The sequence below is a fragment of the Bacillus rossius genome, chromosome 7, assembly GCF_032445375.1.
Source record: "Bacillus rossius redtenbacheri isolate Brsri chromosome 7, Brsri_v3, whole genome shotgun sequence".
In the NCBI taxonomy this organism is placed as follows: domain Eukaryota; kingdom Metazoa; phylum Arthropoda; class Insecta; order Phasmatodea; family Bacillidae; genus Bacillus; species Bacillus rossius.
The window spans coordinates 8,262,525-8,284,784 of record NC_086335.1 but is presented as its reverse complement, the minus strand read 5'-3'; the positions used below and the strand labels follow the sequence as shown (position 1 = coordinate 8,284,784).

Sequence of the window (22,260 nt, the reverse complement as noted above, 5' to 3'; positions counted from 1 at the left end):
CAAGATGGCGGCCACCAGCAGACGAAAACAAGATGGCGGCCACCAGCAGACGAAACAAGATGGCGGCTGATGATTACATCGAATTTCGAAAAGTTGAAGTTCGAAAAAAAAAAATTCGAATCCAAGATGGCGGCCGTGACGAAAAGTGCAACGGTGACGTCACGATTCGAAGTTGGTGGAAATTTCTAGAAATACAAAATGGTGGATGGATTAGCATGGATTAGCATGGATTAACATATGGATTAGCATAGATTGGCATATGGATTAGCATAGATGGGCATACGAATTAGCATAGATTGGCATACGAATTGGCATAGATTGGCATACGGATTAGCATAGATTGGCATACGGATTGGCATAGATTGGCATGGATTAGCATAGATTGGCAAGGATTAGCATAGATTAGCATAGATTAGCATACGGATTAGCATGGATTAGCATACGGATTAGATGACGTCATCCAAGATGGCCGCCGGATCCTGGATCCTGCGCCTGTCCCAGAACCGGTATTTTCCTACTACTCAAATGCTCTATGGGATTCATGTCGAGAGATGGGGCAGGCCACATGCTCCAAGTATTCGCTGACAGTTCTTGAGATGTGCGGGTGTCCGTTATCATGCATCAAAATGAGCTGTTCACCATTAAATGGAGAAAATGGGATCACAGCCTCTTTGAGCACCTTCTCAGTGTACTTTCAGGCCGTCAAAGCTCCATTGTTTATGAAAATCAGTTCAGTACGAGCGAGGGAATTTGTTCCTCCGCAAACGACAATTGAATGTCTTTGTAAAGGCACAGAGGAGCTCGCCACAGACGACCAGGACAGCGTGTGGAGTCGACCAGGCAGAGACACGCGCATGTACTCAGTCAGGGGTGCCATGGTGCCATCCCTTGTCAGAAAACTTCAAGAAAATGAAGAATTATCGGTTTTAAAATAAGTGTTAATTTTATATTTTTATACTTTATTTTTACACTATTATTTATAAAAATGATTTGTTTGTGGTAAATTTTGTTTAGCTAGCTTATAAAGAAAGTAATTCTAAAAAAACCAATTCGTACGGCAAATTTTAAAAAAATCGAAAAAATCGTATTTACTAGAATTATGGAGAAAAATCAGTACGTGTGGGTTATATATATAATTATATTTATTTACATGTACACAAATATATATATATTGCGTCTGAGTATAATTCTAACGTATCCCAAACACCACCAAAACCTTAGGTGCGCTTATCTTCTAAAGTATTTGGTTTATGTAAAGACTTGAGAATTTTTTCCCTTATTTTTAAAACCGAACTTTAATTCTGTTTAACAGTATGGCATTCAGTAGTTATATCACTTTTGGACTGAAGTGATTCATTGGATCGTTGATATTTTTCAATTATACACTTTAATTTTTCGAGTCTTCATTTTAGGGAGAAAAAACGGTAAAAATGTTTCCCCTTTTTAAAACCAAATTATAATTCTGTTAAACAAGATAATTTCTTAAAAATAAAAAAAAATAAAAAATTGTTTGTCTGTAAAGTCGGTTTACGGACGATAGTTTAACGTGACAACGTCATAACATAACATTGATGAAATGATTGCATAGTTTTATGAATAAATTTGAATCATTTTTATTGAATTATCACTATTTTGTATGGATACAAAGAAGGAGTTAAATGAAATCTACAATTTAATTGATAAATGCACTTTTATTTGCATTCATTAATTCAAATATGTTGATTACTTTAACGAACAGATTATTTTAACTATAACTTTTATACATGTTTGCTATTTAACTTCTTCCAATCTGTGTTATTCTGTTAAGGATAGGACGATGATAGGAAAAGTAGGAAACGAATGGGAGTGTTTCAAGTTTAATGTGCCTCGAAAAAGTCAAATCGATGGTTGTTACAATCGAGTGGAAGAGAGATGGATGCGGCGCAAGCGTGCAATGAGCGTAACGGGACACAGCGTAACGGGACAATGATTCATCCTTTTTCGTGCGTGCAGCCGGCGTTCATCAATTTATTAGACGTTGTCACGTCTAAAACAATATTGATTTTTAAATAAAAGGAAGGCCGCGCGCTTCTCCCCACTTCCTGTTACACATTTCCGTTCCTCGACTTGCGCGGCATTCACGAGATGCGCTCCTCCGACGTGTTGTTACGTAACCGAGCCAGAACCGCTACTGGACTGGGCGGCCGTGAGGACAGCGCGTGCGCGTGCAGGCACGTGAGCCCAGGGCACGTGAGCCCAGGGCACGTGACGTGACGTCTCCAGCCTGGTCTGGACGTGTTTGCCTCGGCGCGCTGGCAGCAGAGATGTCCCTGCCCGTCCCGAAACACAGATCATGCACAACACACAACTAGCATTTTAAATGTATAATTGCTACTTTCTTCGTATTATCTTTGTAACATTTGTGCAATAGGAGTGCATGACTTCATGTAGGCTTTTGGACACACGCCATTGCTAAGCACTTTTTCTGTAAAAGAAAACTAAAAAATACCCAAAAGACAAAAACACAAATTTAGCAAAAAAATTGCTGTTGTCAACAGGATATAAACACCACATAATATTCCATAACATGTTACTTTCATCGTTAGTTTTAAAAATATTAATTATTATCGACTTCCAGGATAGAATTTTTAGCAATAGCATTTTTACATTATTCGTAATCATTAATAGTCGTCTAATATTTTGCCTTCGTACCACTTCCTCGGTATTGTAGCCCATTATTCACTATCTTTAGTCAGCTGAGTTGTACAGGTCTTGCAACGTCTATTCAAGAAATATCTTCGACCAAAGGATTTCTGACACTAACTGAAACTAAATCGTTATTGGCAAGGACCCATAATACACTCGCTGCTGTCATGACGTTTAGCATTTTTTTTTCTCAAGGTAAACACCTTGCTGCAGTATCTACAGTGTTGCTGCTATCAGCTTGTTTTCCTGTGTTTGTCTGGTTTCTTTCATATTTTCAGAATATGCAGTATAGTACACCCTTCTGCAGTAAATGAATTTTCACCAATGTTCATTGTATTACCTCTTCGCAAAGCAAGTATCATACTGAATAAATAAAAATTAGCAGAATTACAGTAAATTAGGAAAAAAACAACCAGGATATTGCATAATAAATAGTTAGAGAAAATAGATAATACTACTTTACAACAACCGATGACACATTACAAGAACAACCGAGTGAACATTTATAAATACAGTGAAAAATCATTTATTCCTAAATTTTAAAAGGAGTAATTTAATGTCCTCATTTTTTTCTCTATTCCTTCAAAACAATCTTTATAATTTTAAAATAGATACATCAGAAATTTATTTTTTTCAAGTAGCTTTATCGTTATCAACATTATTAATTATTGCAATTTTAAATGGGATTTACTTCTGAAGTTGCTCTTATTCATGTATTCATAGTCAAGTCATGAATATTTTTGATTATGCTCAAATAAAATTTGGTTGTATTATTAACCTGATATAAAATTTGACGTTATTAAGAAATGATATTATTTGTATTTACCGGACATTTCCGTTATGAATAACCACTATCAGGAAACCGTTTTCCGGTCGTTGTAGTGTTGTGCTATTTGCTTTGCGAGTAGCTGTAACATAGGAACTAATTTCATGTAAGGGTAGAGTGGTATTCTTAGTATCGTTTTAGGTTTCAATTACTTATAATTTGTTTATTTTGAATACAGTTATATTTTAAGTCTGACTGGGGTATCTGAACGAGGCGTCTTTGGGAAATGGCGATCCACCAAACGCATTTTCTCTTGACAGAAATATTTCCCTCCCACATGTTTGTGTCAAATATCCTAAAACAGCGTTAGTGTGTATGTGCGTGTTTGAGTGCGCAAATACGCCATACTTAGCACAGTTTAGAGCTTGACTGACAGGTTTCAACCAAATGGTCAAAAGCATATGCACGTTTATATTCACAAAATAGGACCTTGTTGTATCCCTCTGACCTTGAATCATCCAGGCAGCATGTCAGGAAGGAAAAAAAAAATCTTTAAACCTGGAACAGAAAAAAATTACATCAAGTCTAACTTTTACAACCATTTATCAGTCAATTCTGGCCTAGTAGTTGAATTCACTGAGGCCTTTAATAAACGGCTCTTGCTATTTAAACTTCAAGCCCTTCGGTACAAGGCCGAAGGGAAAATGCGAGCGATTATTACAAGTATTCAGAAATATGATGGGTTGAAACCGACCCCCCTTAATGAATCACAACATTTTCGCATCCAGTCGATACAACTTTATTTTCTGCAGCTTGAAGAAATTATTCGCTGTAATTTCCATACATGTGAAAACTTGTGCATGTAATGACTTTGACAGTTGAAACGAGAACGTGTTATTCGATGAAGTGCGAGCGCTCCGACCACTGCTGGCAGACTGTGCAGACGGCAGTCCTCTGGCGGAGGAATGCTGTACCAATATTTATAAATAATGACGACAGAGATGATGCATGAGCGCGCCCGCCTCTCGGCTCGGCAAATCATTATGCGCCATTAAGGCGGGGGTCGCCGCCCTAAAGCAGACTCCTGATGGCTCGAAATGATCGCCTTGGTCGGCGCGCGGATCCCTGCCAGCCACGAGGCACCTGGAGGAAGCCACAGCGCCTGCGGTGGGAGAGTGTTTGCGTGAGAATGGCTTCATTACCGAGAGCTTCTCCAGGCTCGAAGCCCCACCGCCTGCCCCGGAGCACTGGCGATAACTGATCACACGTCCGTGTACGCCAGCTTCTTTCAAACTACTGGAATTACAACCGCCGGAAATACTGCGAAACTCCCAGATCTTTTCTCGTAGATTAAAAAATTGTTAATTATGTGTTTATAATCATGATAGCATACCAACGGCCTAGCTTCTGACATGCCCCTGCCCACGTAAGCGAAAGAGGAATACAGAAGTACTCTCAAAGCGAATCATCTGCAGTCAGAAGGATGCGTATTTGCCGCATGATCAGCAATATCTCGTCCAGTGGATGAAATGAAGGTGGCACGATTTCATTTCACATAAACCAGAACATGTAGGTGTGTTACTACTCATTACAGTCTAGTGATTTTAGGCTATTGAGTGGGTAGCGTTATATTTATAAGAGTTGTTAACAGTGAGGATAACTGATTGAAAACGATTAAAGTTGTTTTGATTCTTTAATAAATTGTATTTTTAAGTAAAAATAACGTATTTAAATTATTTATGTTATACTTTAAGTGTTAAAGATTTCCCTTTATTTTATGGTTGCTATCAAAACAACAATTTCTAATCAAAACAAATTGTAGTTTTAACTTGCTCCTAAATTTATTCATTATTCTCTTCTGTTCGTTTTTTCTTTGGTTCACGCGATTAAATTCTATCCAGGCAATGTTGTAGAGGCCTACTGTGATTTTTTTTTACATTAATGAATATTTCACAGAATTAGACTATATTTAACAAAAACCTTTATAACATAAAATGTACGCGTGTTACAAATTATAGGCCTACTTGCTTGGCGTGATAAGAAACTAACTTTGATTAATTTCGCGTTCAAATAACTAATAGAAATAAAATAATAAATGGACTGAAGTGATATTATAAATAAAGTTGGTAAAGTATGAATTCAATCAAATTAAAAATTCCTTATACGACGAAACTAACTTATTATAAATATTTATTTTTGATTCTTCTTTTTAAGTGAAAATATACTGTTGTTATTTTTTAAATATTTTTTTACTCCTAATTTATGTCCTTGTAAAGGTTTTTTTTGCCAAACCTACAGTAAAATGCGAAAACTTAAAGAATTGTTATGTTAAGATAAGTTCACGTAATAGATTCTTACAAACCTCTGTTGAGCGCCACGTCTGTGGCGGAAGGTTCCGCCCAGCCTGGAAGTAGTTCCCGAGCACACACCCGACTGGTAGACATGGGGCGGGGTGACGGATGGATGCCGTCAGACCCGCAGACACAACTCGGCGAGGTGGCGCATGGCTCGGTGAGACACGGCGACCAACACAGAGCTGGAGGATGGTGGGGGGTAGACGGGCGGATGCCACCAAGCCGCGGCGAGGTGGCGGGCTGGTTGGTGAGTCACCAGCGACTCGGTGCTCAGCTGGTGGGAGGCTCTGGGTTGCCACACCGCCTCGTGTGCGGTGCTGGGTCAGACTTGGCGGGCCGTGGCAACTCCTGATGTCACATGGACTCCCGCTCGCCACGTCGCGAGGAAACACACTTGTTTGCAGCGCCCTGAGAACAATGGCAATAGGAGGGACATCTTAACATTTCTGTAAGTGCATACAAGGTAGAAATTATCCAAGACCAGTATCAAATACATTATTGTAACAGTATGGTTGAAACTTTTTTTTTGTCGTACACCATTGCCTGTTCCAAACTAAATGTCACAGATAAACATGAAGAACGGGCAAACAGATGACTACTAAGAAGCACAGAAAGAAACTATATTCTGCTTATGTCAATAGTTAAATGTCTAGAAAGCCAAGATAATTACTTGGAAGGCATTAGTAAAATATTATTACAGCACTGCCGAACATAGATGACTGACAACTACGAGAATTTGTCACAGGAATTGTAAATATAGACAAAAAATTACCTTGCACAACACACCGACAAAGAATCAAAACAAATGATGATACTAAACGAAACAGATAATCTAAAAATCACCACTCAGCGAAGCACAAGTGAACCCAGCAGTGAGACTAAACAGATATACAAGACAACACGACAATCACAGCACAGATGAACACATTGTACTTCATAAGACAAAACAAGCTGCGACGTTTCGGGAATTTACATCTGCTCCCGTCATCAGGCTCAACCAGATTTGTCAGAAAGTAAGATTTTCGTATTCATGAGGCGTACCGTCTACAATACTTCACTTGTACTCGCTTCCAGCAACAACGATGTGCATTTACTCTGAAGCAATTAGATTATATTACATGTGTTGCAATTAATTACAAAGAAAATTAATCACGATGGTTTAAGAATAACTTATGATACAACTCAAAACAAATGGTCGCCATACTGGCACGTAACAGAAGAAGTGGCCAAAGAGAGAGTTTGCCTAAATTTTTATACTCCACTAATTTCTCGATCCATGCCTTAAAGCTTAATTTATTTATGTTTGTTTTGTTTTCCTGTTATTCGACATTGAAGTAATTTAAGAATTATTACTACAGTACAATGCAGGGAATTTGGGAGGTGAATTTTTGCAATGGTCTGTAATTTCGGACCATACTAAATTTTGTTTAAAATGATTTCGAACAAAACTTAAGGCGGTTGTACAGAATCATTCCGCAAACGTGTCCAGTGTTTTAACATTCCCCCTCCTCGACAATTTTGAACGTGTTTTTTTGTTTTATTTGAGGACCACTGTGATAATTAGTCTATTCTTTGATTTAGTGGAATCGTTGCTTCCAGGAATGCAGGTTCTGTCTCGTGTGACGGGACACGAAGCACGCCAGCCTACCGGCGCGTGGCCGATGTTAGTGAGATGAGAGGCCACTGCTCGCTTCGTGCACTGTGGTGCAACATGCGTTACGCACGGTTGTTGGATCGTCTGGGCCGCGTGTCCTCTCGGACAAGTATGGCACACTGGCACACGTGTTGGTGTGTTGTTCGGGAAGGAGGGGTGTGTATTTCCCCCGCAGGTAGATCGTCGCTAACTGGCGTGGTGGTGTCGAGTGCAGGTCGACACGAGGACAAGCGACGCACCCCAGTGATGAGGGAAGCCTTCTTTTCACAGACGAGAGAGCCAAAACCCGAAGTTCCCCGAAGTTCATGTTTTTTTTTCCGTATCTTTAAAGTAGCTATCCTAACCAAATCAACCGTCCACAATGTTTTGAAGTATTTATAATGTAACTAACCTAACCTAATTGACCATTAGTATCTTTTTATCAACCCCGCCATATTTATTTACAATGAACAAAAAAAAACGCCGATGATGCACGATCGATCGTTTGTCTCTCTCGTATGTGAAAAGAGGGATTCCCCAGTGATGTCGCCTCGCGCGAAACAGCGCAACAGCGGTGTCCTCTAGAGATGGAGAGATGGGGTGATGGAGAGATGGAGGGAGGATGTTCTGGCCGCGAGGGAGCGACGGCAGCTGCAGACCGGCTGCTCTCTCCTCGCGCGGCCTCCAGGGCGGGAGGGGGAGAGGAAGAGAACTGGTTCTGCATACCTCGGCACGGGGAGGCGGGAGAGCGGGAGAGGGGGAGAGGGGGGACACGAGGGGAGCGGTGCCCCACCACGCAGTTGCAGCACGAAGCCCGACGAGCGTGCAGGTGTGCGTGTCGCGACGTGCCGACGTGCAGGCGGGAGTGAGTGCGCGTGGCAAGGGCAGTGATGCCATGGGCAGGCTCAGCGCGCACAAGCTGTCCGCCGGCGCCTCGCGCCCCATCTTCAAGGTCCACTACCACAAGCTGGTGGACGAGGGAGACTGCGGCGTGGACGAGTCGCCGCGGCCCGGCCTGCTGTCCTACTGCTGCCGCCAGTGCGGCCACACGCAGACCATCAAGGTAGCCCCTTCCTCCACGGACATCACCATGGTTCACTTTCTGTAACTGGTCTAGCTAGACACTTGTCTTAGTTGGATACCTTCTCGCATTACTGCATGAGCACATGACCGTACAACTCAACGGCACGTGTCGTTAATTAAATACAGTCTTTCTTCGTCGCTGTTAGCGGGCATGGTTCGCATTACAATTATAACAGCGGTTACCAAAATAGACTACAGCAATACGGAGAGATTGTTTTTTTTTCCTTCATTTACATTTGAAATGCCATCGTGCAGGGGGAAAGTGAGTTGTACGCATGGAATCAGACCTACTTCGGGGTAATAAACCCCAGCAGCCGTCACTTCAGAGCTCGTCCTTGGCGCTGCTGGCATGCAGGACTCGCGGTTCACGGCCACAAAGAGCCCGCATGAGACCAGCTCGTGGGAACACTGACAGCGAGCGGAGTGCCTACAGACATAGTCCAGTTTTCAACACTCATCACTGAGAACCTTGTAGCACGAGAGGAGCAGATAAAAATATTAACGACGTGAATTTACATCGTAGCGTTTACAAATTTTTCGCAAAGGTGCGTTTTTTTTATTACATTTTTACATCAGCTGGTTTTTTGACATTTCTTCTTTGGCAAATCTCAAGGCGCGAGGCCGTGTCATCCGTGGAAAACCAGAATGGCATTAACGGTACCTCTCCTTTAGATGCCAAGTCACGACCCAGCTATCGCTAGGTAACTGCAAAATTTGCGTTATTGTCTGGCGACAGGCTAGAATGAACAACGTTATACTTTTCCACAAAAATATCCTTGTATAGTTTGACACGCTCAGTAGCACATGAAAACAATAACAAAACTCATGTGACTCAATTATGTGCTAACAGAACAGAAGGTAGATTATGACAGCAGTCAGCATTGGCGGATTTAGAGACACGGGGACACGTTCTCCCCCCCCCCCCTCCAAATCACAGAGTGGTATAATATGAACGGGATAATACGACTTATGAAGTAATAAACAGGAATTATACTAGATCCAGACTACCGGTGCCCCACCCAAAAGTCAATCCTGGATTCGCCCTTGGCAGTCATAGAACTAAACACTATTTGTTTATTTACAAGTGTGTGGAAACATAAAATAACACAGTTTTTTTGCATGTCTAAAATAACGCGTGCAATTATGTGCGTCTTAAAAAGAGCGCTAAGAATGACACTGGTTGGCGAATAGGGTAGATTATCGCCTCTAAAGCTGGAGTAGCAATGCCACGACGAACATGACACGACTAACCCGACAAAACTGTCGCACGACGGAATTAGTAGCGTAGGGTCACAATACCACGACAAACTAACCCAAAGATTTCTGATTTGGCTGTTGGCAAATGATTCCAAGCCAAGTACTTCAGTAAAAAGCAGTACAGAACAGCTAACAACAACGTAGAAGAGAAAAATAACATTCTATGTCAGCCCATGCTTTTTTCATTTTTGGCTGATTTCTGTAGTTCTTCAACCAAATGTCATACAGAATACCATGAGCATGAACTTTATTAATTACAAGTTATTCGTGAACTCGTCCATGCTTAAATTAAATCTTCACCAATCTACAACAACAACATTGACCATAAACACGATGATATCCGTTTATCTAAACAGATAAAGGCAGGCTACAAATATTAAAGTGTATCCACATGTAAAACGAAGTTTGTTTTTCAGCATAAAGATTTACCAAGTAGGTAAATTTTTTTGAAATTTTTTTCTGTAAAGTTTTTTTTTTCTGCTTTCTGCCGTGCAGCACGACACGACAAAACTAGAAATAGAATCTATTCCTTGCAGGCCGGCGGCGCGCGTATTTTGTCGGGGTGACGTCACGGCGACCTTGTCTCTCATTGGCTACTGAGCGTGTCGGGCAGCTTCGAGAGCATGACGCAGAACTGGCGTGAGTCCACGTTGTAGGCTCGTCTCTAGAGGTACTCAGATAGGGAGAAGTGAGAGGGATCAGTTAATCATGTCGCTCAGATGCTTTTAATACTTACCTCCGTTATTCAATCACGGAGAAACGATCATCAATATATCCTTTTCAGCCACTTTCAATAATTTTAATGAAGTACTATAGCTATACACGGAAAAGACAACAAAACTGTTCGTGAAAGTGTGCCATTTAGAAAAATGTTGAGCAGTTTTTAACTGGTGCATTGACAAGCCTAGCTGCGCTCAGCCAAACTATAAGATGACCACGAAGCGATTGAATTAAAAGGAACTGGTCTAGCTAGACACTTGTTTCAGTTGGACGAAGTCATTATGTATACCTACCTGCAATACCTACTACATGAGCACATGACCTTACAACTCAACGTCACGTGTCGTTAATTAAACAAAGTCTTTCTTCGCCGCTGTTAGCGGGCATGGTTCACATTACACAGTCATGCATTTAAAATGTAAACGAAGAAAAAAATGGAATGCCATTTTTCACATAGAAGTATTTGTATTTTAGAAAGCCCTTGTAGAAAATCTGGGAACAAAATAAACTAGATACAATTGATTGGGCGCTGGTTTTCATTTGTGAGGGGATATCATGACCATGTATGAGCCAGCGAAGGTGGTGTCACTTACATAGACTATTGACAGCTGTAGACTGCGCACGCAACATTCAAAAACTTATTTTCCAATTGAACCGTCAGACGTGTGCCCTGGCTGATGCAGTCGTTGCGCTGTTGAGGTTAGAAACTCTCACACCACGCAGTACGTTCGAGTAACAATTATTATAAGTGCTAGCAGTTGCACTGAAATCGGTTGAGTGTCAAATTACACTCTTTAGATTTAGTAACTTTAACACAATGTCATGTCTATTGGAGTATCATTTGTAAACAATAGCATATGATATTGTTTGTAACACTTAAAATTTAACATGTATGTTGGCAAGTCGCAAGCCAGTGTTCGATTATTGCGCCTCAAAAGGTAGAATTTTCTTCACAGCGCTTGTAAGTCTTATTTGATTATCACTCTGCAAGTACAAAAGTAAAGTTTGCCTGGTTAGACTCTACAAAACTGAGAACCAAATCAGTATAAATGGTTGGTTTGCCTGGTTTAATCCTACCGAGCGGTGGAATCAGTGACGCTGCCACCCGGCAGAGAACACACCAGGAATCGACACTGCTAAGAGCAGGCAGTTAAGCCAGGAGTTGGGTGGTAGGTGGCCAGACTCTGCCCCTCCATAGTTCACACATCGTGCATCAACCAGTACAGCTATGTGCTACTACAATTACGTAACCCTACAACCTGTTGCACAATATTTAGCCACGTTGCTGTCTAAGTGCTTGATGATGATTTAGAGTCGGTCACTGCGTCACAAACCTGATTTATTACTATCATTTCGATTAATTAATTAAATATTTTAGTCAGTTCGTAAGAAATATACGCATACCAAGAAGTCTCATTTGCGTGCGTGTTTCTGCTGTACCCACGAGCAGAATATTGATCATTGTTCATTCCGTTTCCGTTGATTAGTCAAATTTCAACTTCAATGCCCCTAAAGAAGTATAACGTCAAAAGTTCCCAGTTTTGTAATTCAAATTTGATACGCATACTTATATAGAAGGCTGGCGTTTGGACATACATATTTTTTTAAATTTAAATTTCTCTAGTCGCTTTGAGGGTGAAATTTTAGTACACGTGCAACGTAAAGCGCGCGACTTGCACAGGAATACATTTTGCAAGATAGTGCTATGCGCATACGCGTTTCGTCCAGTTGTGTTCTAACGCAAAATATACTAGTTATCACGTGGTTTGTTTTCAAACGAAAGTGAAATAATTGTTCCAAAAAACAAATTGAAAAAAATGTATATATATTTAAAATTATTTTATGACTTTGGGAAGTATTTGTAGACTGATTTAAGTCTTTTTAGCAAAAACCTTTAAACATATATACACCTAGTGTACTTCACAGTAGACAAGTATTTAAAAATGTTTTAGGTTAATTTTTGTAAGTAGGCCTATTAGTTACACAATATTTTTAATCATGTCAATGAAGTATAGATCCTAGGTAACGCGCTTACATAACTACACGCACACTTTGTAGTATTTATTGCATATCTCGTTTATTGTATTGCGATACATCGTCGTATTTTAAAAGCAAGAAATACCGCGTTCATGATTTGTCTAGTTCGTGATTTTCTATGCCCATTACGAAGAAAAGTATGCGAATATTCGCTTTATGCTCGTGTGCACTCTATACCATTTCTTGTTTACTTTGTGGACGTAGTCGTTGCGTTCTTACAATGACGTATTTCCAACGGAGTCGTCTATTTAGGCTCTAATTGTGACTTCCCTTCGTCTCCCCTCGCTGCCCCTCTGTCCCCCTCCTATCCACTCCCCCTGTATCGTCCCCCACTTCCGGTGATGCCTACGTCATGGGCTTCTGGTCGCCGGGGATGCGGCGCTCAGGGGTGTACAAGCCGGCAGCAGTTGTAGTCCAGGAAACCAAGACATAAAAAGGCACAAACCTGTGAAAAATTTGTCCAAAGCTGAATTTTTGCACAGTTGTAGATTTGACTATGCTTAATAACATACCGAAAGTTTACCTCTGTAGACCTTGTGCATATCGCCGAAAATTTGCATTTAAGTCCTAGATGACAGCGACTTACATCAGTCCATTAAAATGCTACCCATTTGTACAGTTTTTCATTTAGACTGTCCATAAAACTACCAAAATAATCTTGAGACTCTAATACAGCCATTAATGTTGTAAAAAGCATAAATTGTTAATATTAAAGATGTGATATTAAGCGATTAATTCATGACATATTATTTTTTATCTTTGCCACTCAGATAAAAATACTATTTACACCAATTTGAAGAGTCCAATGCGAAAAATGTCCAAATAAATGTTTTTGGTTATACCTTTAGCTTTAAGACAGTATATTCATAAAGAGTCTAACGTAATTAGTTGGCTCATTAAAGCGGCCCGAGCGTTGCAGTCTACTGCGGCCGTACTGATCTCTCACGGCCACCGCCGTTCCAGCGCGGCATTGCGACACACTGCGTACTGCGACACTCATTAAACTGGGTCTTATTTAGGGATTACTTAAAACATAGCTAATTCATATGAGAGGGTGTATGTTACATGTAATGAGATATGCATTTTTTTTCTTATATGAATGTTTTTTGATACAATAAAATTAACAATAAACGATTTCTGCTTGGAACTTGTAAATGAAAAACTCTAGAGGACCTCTGGTTTTATATCTGCATGGATTTATTCTGTTTCAAAAATTTTATTATTAAAAATTATTTTTTTAGCAACAATTTTTTTTTTATTTCTGATACATCGTTTTATTTTGATCAGAACAATGCAAAATTTTAATGTAGCCTGTATTCGACAAAATGAAAAATTATATATTTACTTCTTTAAAATCAGTTTACTACATAAAAATAGAATAAAACGATACATCGTAAATGTACTCTGAGTTTTTTTTCACTTAAAAAACATAATTCCTATAATAATAGGTTGTTTTTTTTTTTCAGAAAATAAATAAAACACGAGTTGTGTTGTAAAACGTATAGGTAGCAATACATATTCAGTTTTTTTTTAAATAAGTTAATGTATTTGAGTGCTGCGCCTAGCTGACGTCGTTGGATTGCTAGTGGCAAAGAGCGGTGGTGGATGGTTTTGCAAGAGTTTGACCGTATTTTATGACGCTACCTGTGAGAGGGTGTTCGTACCAGAAATCCTAACGGCTAAGGAAACTATCCATTCTCTGTAGTCACGTACGGGTGTGCTACTCGCGCAATATCGTCAAATATCACAACTTTCCGGGACGTTCGGTCATTTCTCGGTTAGCTCTGGTTTCACCAGAACAAAATCTTGTCTGTAGTGATTTCATATTCCTATTACCGTAGTAGTATGGCGTTTGAGAACAAACCAAGTTTGCTGTATACTGGGAGCCTACTTAAAAAAAAGTATTTATAGAGTTATTAAATTATTTACGAAACACAATTTTGTGGATCGTTTGGGAAATTATCATTTAGGACTTAACTGCTCGTTATTGGTGTGACGCACAAGGGTTACATCGGTAAACTTTTGACATGTTACTAAGAAACGTTTATTCTACAACTGTACAAAGTTTCTGCTTTGGGATAATTTTCCATGTTTCTTAACAGCGAAATTCGTCCCGACCCCAAGCCAACTTCGGCAACCTCACAGTAGTACACACTACACGGCTCGGATAGCTTCAGGGGTCAAACAAATTGTATGAGACCCTTAACAAATATACCCATTTAAAGAAGAATAAATATGCAACAACGTTTATTGAAAGCGATTTTCACGTAGGGCTCTTTATATTTATGTAAGATGTATTAACTTTTCCGTAAAATAAAATGAAAATGAATTTCTCAACTTTAATGAATTAAATTGTCTATTTTATATAAAGATGTTAAAACTGTGTACTTTTTATTACTATCATCAGATAGGGCAATGTTTCTAGATTATTTTGGGTTCCATACTGTCAGTCTACTCCATAAACTGCATTTGCAATATCCATTATTGTGGATCGTTGCAAAAAATTGACATTTTGGGCTTAACTGCTCGTTTTTGGCGTGACGCACAAGGTTTTCATCGGTAAACTTTTGATATGTTACCAAGAAACGTTCATTCTACAACTGTACAAAGTTTCTTCTTTGGGATAATTTTCCATGTATTAAAAACCTTTGTTTCTTTACAGCGAAATTCGTCCCGACCCGAGCCTACTTCGAGAACATCGCAGTAGTATACACTACGCGGCTCGGATCGCTTTAGCGGTCAGACACATTGTACCAAGCTCTCAACAAATAAACTAATTTAAAGTTTAAGAACTTTGCAACTACTTTTATTTAATGTTTTCAAATCGGGCTCTACGTGTTTTTGTAATACGTATTTTCGTTTGTGCCCTTTTTTTCAGAACACCTCTCTTCTAATATTATTGAATAAATATCATATTTAGTCAAACGTAGTGAAATATTTTTAAATTTAATCATTGAGAATAATGTTTTGAGTAAGTTTTGGTTTGCTATTCTGAAAGTATACTATAGTAATTACGTTATAGTGCCATATTGTTGAGTGGTCAATAAAGTATTATTTAGGACTTAACTTCTCGTTTTCGGTGTTCCGCGCAAGGTTTGCGGAGATAAACATTTCAAATGTTGCTAGAAAACTTGAATGTTACCACTGTTTTAAATTTCAGTTAGGAGCAAATTTTACAAAGATTAAAAATCTTCGATTTCGTGGGAGCGAGAGTGACCACAGCGCTTGCGGCTGTGGCTCTGTCGCAGTGCGTAGACGACATTGATATGCTCGGGAGTCTCTAGTGATCCTATAAATTAAGCTAGACTTTTAAGAGATATGTCCCTGTAAAGCTTAAGAACTATACAACAACTTTTGTTAAAGAAATATTTGCGGAAGACCCTTTATTTGTAAGTGAATTGTCTTTTTATTGCCTTGATTGATGTAAAAAAACTTATTTCATTAATTTAACATTTTTTTCTTACCTTTAATATTAACTTATAGAACTTTATTCATTATCAATGTGAGCAGTAGTGCTTTAAGATTATTTTCATATAGCTATCGAGAGTCTACGGTAAAAAGTGCAAAAATGGGAAGCATTTTAATGAACTGCTGCAAGTCGCTGTCATCTAGGACTTAACTGCAAATTTTCAGTGATACGCACAAGGTCTACAGCGGTAAACTTTCGGTATGTTATTAAGCATAGTCGACTCTACCACTGTGCAAAAATTCAGCTTTGGACAAATTTTTCACAGGTTGAAACCTTTGTTTCCTGGGCTATTGTACGGCCGCGCCTCTGACCGCCTTGGGCTTCTGTGGCACAACACCGTGATCCGCCACTGATAGTTGCAGTAGGAAACTGCCTGCTTCCCACTTTATTCTATTCTTAAGTGGGCCAGGAGAACAAATGTGAGCGAAACTTTCAACACTTGGTAGTGATGTGCCTCGGTAAACAGCAAATTTATGTGTTCTCAATCTCGCAAATAAATTTATGATACTTAACAAACCACCAATTTTTAACTTAGAATTCTTAAAAATAATGCCGATCGTGATAAAGTATTCATTTTAGGGAAAAAACTGGAAAAAAATTGAACCTTTTTAAAACCCAACTATTATTCTGTTTAGCAAGATGTTGTTATTGATTTCTCAGGGCTAGCCAAACAACAGGAGAACCCAAATGTCGCATGTAAATGCTTCAGTGCTGAACATGTGACATTCTCGTAGACTGGAATTAACATTATCTGCGGTTTTGAGGTTATACTTCTTTAGGCGTGCTGAGGGTGGAATTATAGCATGCATCAAAAATGCAATGAAGTAAGTGTGCATTACACAACGGAAATCTGACAGGTTGAGTGTCCAAAGCACATGCATGCAGAAACTGTTATAGCCACGAGCAGAAGTCTTCAAGATGGCGGACCCACTTGCTGCAACATGCACCTGTACATGTTTCTCGAAAATCAAGGGATTACTAAGAGTATTGGTGTGTCAAAGAAACTTTATTGCAGTGAACCTATCCTGGAATACATTTTGTAAACTTAAATGGTCATAACAAAATAAAAGCAACTTTGAAAACACCTATTATCTATTAGCCAGGAGGACGAACATAGCGAAAAATATATTTAACATATTTTTGGTTCTCTAAAGTATTACGAACGCGGCGCTACCTTTAAGGTATTTTTCCAACTCAAAGTTGGAAGTGCACTAGATACATTGAGACAGATTTAATGTGAAACATTTTCAAACACAATTTATAGCACTAGTATATGTAAGTATTTTTTTTATGCCTAAACGACTGAAATCAACCTTATTGGGCTGATTCAATGTTTAAGAGTAAACAACACAAAATTTCCTAAAGGCCGACTTTGGACTAGATTCTCGACAAGGAATTTTATTAAAATACTGCGCATCTTGTTAAAATTCACTAAACAGTTAATACTATAAAGTTTCCGCACACATTAGAAGTTATGCTTCTATGGCAGTACTAAAATACGAGATTAACCTGAAATATTTTAAAACTCAAATTACAACACTAATAATATGATTGTACATTTGGTTTTGCTTAAACGACTGGAATCAGTTTGTAAATACTTCATACAAACAATACCTAACCTCATTGATATGATTCAAAATTATTATATTGTATAATTACATAATGTTATCAAAAAAGTAAATAAATATTCACAGTGACGAGATTAAATCCACGTCCCTCGAGCTTAAAAAGCGCGCTCTACCATTGTGCTGTTAAGTCAATTGGGAATAATGAAAGAGACTATATATTATAATAATGTAATGTCAGGTTTCTTAGGTATTTTAAAACATGAAATTACTTTATTACTATGACTATGTACGTCAACAAATATATTCCACGATAGTTGCACTACCATAAAGTTTCATTTGGCACACTAATACGTTTGACATGTATCCAATGAGTACGAAAGTGACAATATACGGATTTATGTTGCTATACGTGGGTCCGCCGCCTTTTTCTTTTTTTTGGTCACATTTCCGTTCATCGAGTTAGGTTACATTTTCACGGAATTTCTCCTACCTAATGCTGTATACTGACAGCTAAGATGTTTATACTTCAAAAAGATACTTATGTGCTGTATAGCATGTCAGGGACTAATTTTTTTGTATTGTTACGAGTATAATGTGTGGAGAAAACTGGTTTCATTAGTAGAGACCGGAAAAATTCGCGGATTCATTTCACGATATGATCGAATCAAAACAAGTGTACCTTTATATTGCTTCTCTGGTTGGTTCACAGTTTATCTGAAGGACTTTGAGCCAATGAAAAACCTTCAACCAATAAAGCACCGAATCGCAAGCGTCCCACTTGACAGGTATCACGAGTCAGTAGCCAATGAGCAGGTGGCATTTGACCGAGTGTGTAGGGGATTATGGAGTCTATCCTAGAGGTCATCCACAGCGCGAATTTTTCCAGTCTCTATTCATTAGTTATAGCCCAATTAATTGGTTTAATTTTATTTATTAATAATGCCTACACCATAAATTTAATCAATGCATTCAAGATCCCTGTCCAAAACAATGTCTTACACTGGTCATTGAAACATTAACAATTACCAATAGAGCTTGGCTCGACAGTGGCTGGCTCTTCTGTCCGCTTCCTCCGCACACTCACCCACACCGCGCCGCAGTGCAGTCCAACTATCGCTCGCCAGGCCTTCACTAGCAGGTGTCGCCTCCTGATAGGTCCGGTTCACTCAGCCAGGGCCACTTGTCCTCCTCACCCCTCGCTGGTCGCACGGGTGTGGCCAGTATCACTCCAGGGGGAGACTCTTTCCGCTCTTCGCGGGGGCCGGCGTCGCTGCTTTTATACCCTCGGCAGACTTTCTGGAACCTACTGGGGGGAGGGGGTGTAAGTGTCGCGTCACCTTGGGCCGACCCGACGCCCGGAAAGTCCATAAAGGCAGTATTTATTCGTGCCACTCCCTGCGGCGGCCTCGGGAAACCCGCAGAGTTCCCAGGCCGCTAAAAGTGTCATTGACAATAGCCTAAGGCGGACGGTGCGTGGGGTGTAGAAGGGGGAGGGGGTAGTGAGGACCCTTGTAATCCAGCCAGGCACGCGTGGCGTGTATTACGTCAGTGGACGGCGCGTGACGTCAGTGGCCGTGCGGGGCCGCCAGCCAGCTCCGAACCTGGCTTGCGTCGCGGTCCTGTCTGCGTTCGAAACAATATATTAGTTTGCGTAGTGGTGACAGGAGCATGAAACATTACTTTGTTTTCATTAACTGCTGCGTCTTTCAGTTATGTCTGGAGCAATATTTATTAGACATAAAATGTCTTCTCTAAATGCACGCGTGTCTCCACTATATTCCAATGTCTCGTAGCAGTAAAGGTCGTCCTGCGAAAAACCCGAGCGACTATACATAACTATAAAAGATCCTCAAGAGTTTAGAAATGTTGGGTTCAAGTACAACCACGAGCATGGGTGTATTCAGAGGAGATAGTTAGTTTGAACCCAGCCCTCAGGCATAAGCCATTAACGTTATCCTCCTGTACAATATAATGCTTTATATGTTACAGTTTTTACAAAATGATTGTTTCCAGATTGTTTGCAATGCGTATCGAGGAGGCCCACATTCAAATCACTGTCCGGCCATTCTCATTTTGTTTTGCAATGCTTTCAAAAATCACGCCAGGCAAACGCTACTGGTTGTGACCGATTTCATCCCTGATTTCCGTGTTGCCTTCAATTGTGGCCTCGTAAACGAGGCGTTAAAGGTTAAACCCAACTAAGGAAAAGCTGATGTTACCGCATGACTTATTTCCGGCACAGCTGTCACCTCGCCTAAACTTGACATAGGACTGACTCGGTCTCCTGCGTGGACTCAGTCGTGACACGTGCCTGTCCCCTCCAGCGTGGAGACCTCCGAGGCGAGTCGAGCGACATGGCTAGTCGCTAGTTGTGCGGACCAGGGAGTACCATGCTAGTCATGCCTCGCGATCTGCCAGTACCACTGTTGAAGCCGTTGGCTATAAACACTGATGCGTGTGTTCGTTGGCAATGGATAGAGACCGGAAAAATTCGCGGATTCATATCACGACAGCCCGAAATTCAAATAGTTATACCTCAGTGCTGCCTCTGCTATTGGTAGGGACCGGAAAAATTCGCAGGTTCAATGACCTCTAGGATTAACTTTATGGTTCTACGTACACTCGGTCAAATGTCACCCTCTCATTGGCTGTTGTCTTGTGGAGGTGTCCCAACGTAGCGGCCTGTGATTCGATACAGCTTCGGTTGAGTGTTTCTCACTGGCCCAGAGTCGTCCAGGTGAGTTGTGAGCCAATAGCAGAGGCAGCACTGATGTATAACTATTTGAATTTCAGGCTGTCGTAAAATGAATACGCGAATTTTTCCGGTCTCTAGCTATTGGCTCACAACTCACCTGGAATACTCTGAGCCAGTGAGAAACACTCAACCGAAGCTGTATCGAATCACAGGCCGCTACGTTGGGACACCTCCACAAGACAGCAGCCAATGAGATGGTGACATTTGACCGACTGTACGAAGAACTATAAAGTTAATCCTAGAGGTCATTGAACCCGCGAATTTTTCCGGTCCCTAGCAATGGATAATCTGTAAAATTGAAAGTTGATGTACTTATCACCGAAATGTTAAACTCATCTGCTGTGAGTTTCATACGAGCACATTAAATCAGCGCAGAATATATATGTGTTTGTTTGTTTCTTTACAGCATTTTATGCTCGGGGTTTCTGTGATTGTGTGATACATTGGGACCTATATCTGCTTCATACTGTATAGAATGCAGTGGAGTATATATAAAACATTTCATTTTATATTTCTCCGGTATTGGCTAAAACCAACATTCTCTTTAAAATAGTAACCTATAAATGCTAACCGTTGCCTCCATGCCCAAGCCACCAAAAAAAGAATTAAAAGATGGGTATGTACGTGCGTTAGAAGTATTACTTACTTGGCGAATGGGCAAACCAACTTTAATTTTGCATGCAAATAATAAATAGAAATAAAATAGTAAAAAAGGAGGGGTATTATAAATATGATAATAAAGTATACATTTAAGAAAATTAAATAAATTCTCATTATTCAATATTTATATAAACTTGTGTAAAAATATTTAATTTAGTAAAATAAAAGAGATTAATTTTAAAATAAATATGCGCAATTTTTATTATAATTTAATAATGTTAATTATTTACTAAATAATAATGTAATCATTTATAGTGCAAAAAATTATACATACGGGAACATTACTTCACTTATATAAATACACTTTAAAATCCACTTGATAAATAATATAAACACAATTTATGTCACTAATATTCAAAATAAATATTTTTTTAATAATATGAACCAGTATTCAATATCAGTCACTAAAGTATAATATTTGAAAGCACATGTATAATATTCATCCTGTGAATATTTGGTTGCATCGTGCGCACGCATCGTAAAAATTCATTCATTTTTTCATAACGCGCCTAAAGAAGTATAACTTCAAAAATACATAAATGTTTAACACGTTATGTACACGTCAATGTTATTTATTATCCATTGAAAAACAGGGCGCTTGCCTACTAAAAAAAACTACCGCGGGATTATTATTTTTCTTTCCGATTACAAAATTTATTGTAGCCCCCGCTGGCCATAAATATTTCATACTTGGCGCGAGTCACAGACTGCGCGCACCGAGCCAGTCGACTAATAAAGTACCGCGCGATCTCGGGTCTGCGTTGTTTATCAATTCCCCGGGCCGCGGCTCGCTGCAGTAAATCAGGGCGAAGCTGGGATTGCCGTCTTGTCTGAGGCGTGGCGCAGGTCTGCTATCACCCATCTCCCCGCCGCGGGCGGGTTAGTTCCCACCGATACCAACATTGTGGAGGGTTCTGTTGTTTCTTCCTGTGAGCGACCACACAGCTCCGGTGCTAGCCCGGACAGCTAGGCCTCCACCGGACCACGGGTGCACTGGGTCCCAGCGTGATGTGGGCGCCAGCAGTGCTGATAGTACACAGCCAACTGTCTGGTCAGCTGAGTGAGGTAGAGGGGCTGAGGCGGTGACTATGCTGGGTTGGTGGCCCCAGCCGCTGCTCTGTAAGGTCGGAATAATCTGTTTCTTCCTGTCAGTAAGATGCTACATGATTAGGTATAAGCCAGGCTTTAGTACTATTTAATGCCTATGTGGGTACCGCTGATTTTCTAGAAGTTGATTCCGAGGTTTCGGATCACATAAAATGCTCTATTTGCG

At 40.0% G+C, this 22,260-nt stretch overlaps 1 protein-coding gene across 1 annotated transcript in view; it reads left to right on the top strand.

Annotated features, from left to right (window-relative positions):
* The first annotated feature begins 8,041 nt into the window (after positions 1–8,041).
* LOC134534401 (EGFR adapter protein-like) overlaps positions 8,042–22,260 on the top strand; it is a 236,392-nt gene continuing 222,173 nt past the window's right edge. Inside the window, exons 1-2 of the mRNA XM_063372866.1 lie at positions 8,042–8,153; positions 8,239–8,501. Coding sequence (XP_063228936.1) covers positions 8,042–8,153; positions 8,239–8,501 — 375 coding nt within the window. The remainder of the gene's footprint in view (positions 8,154–8,238; positions 8,502–22,260) is intronic.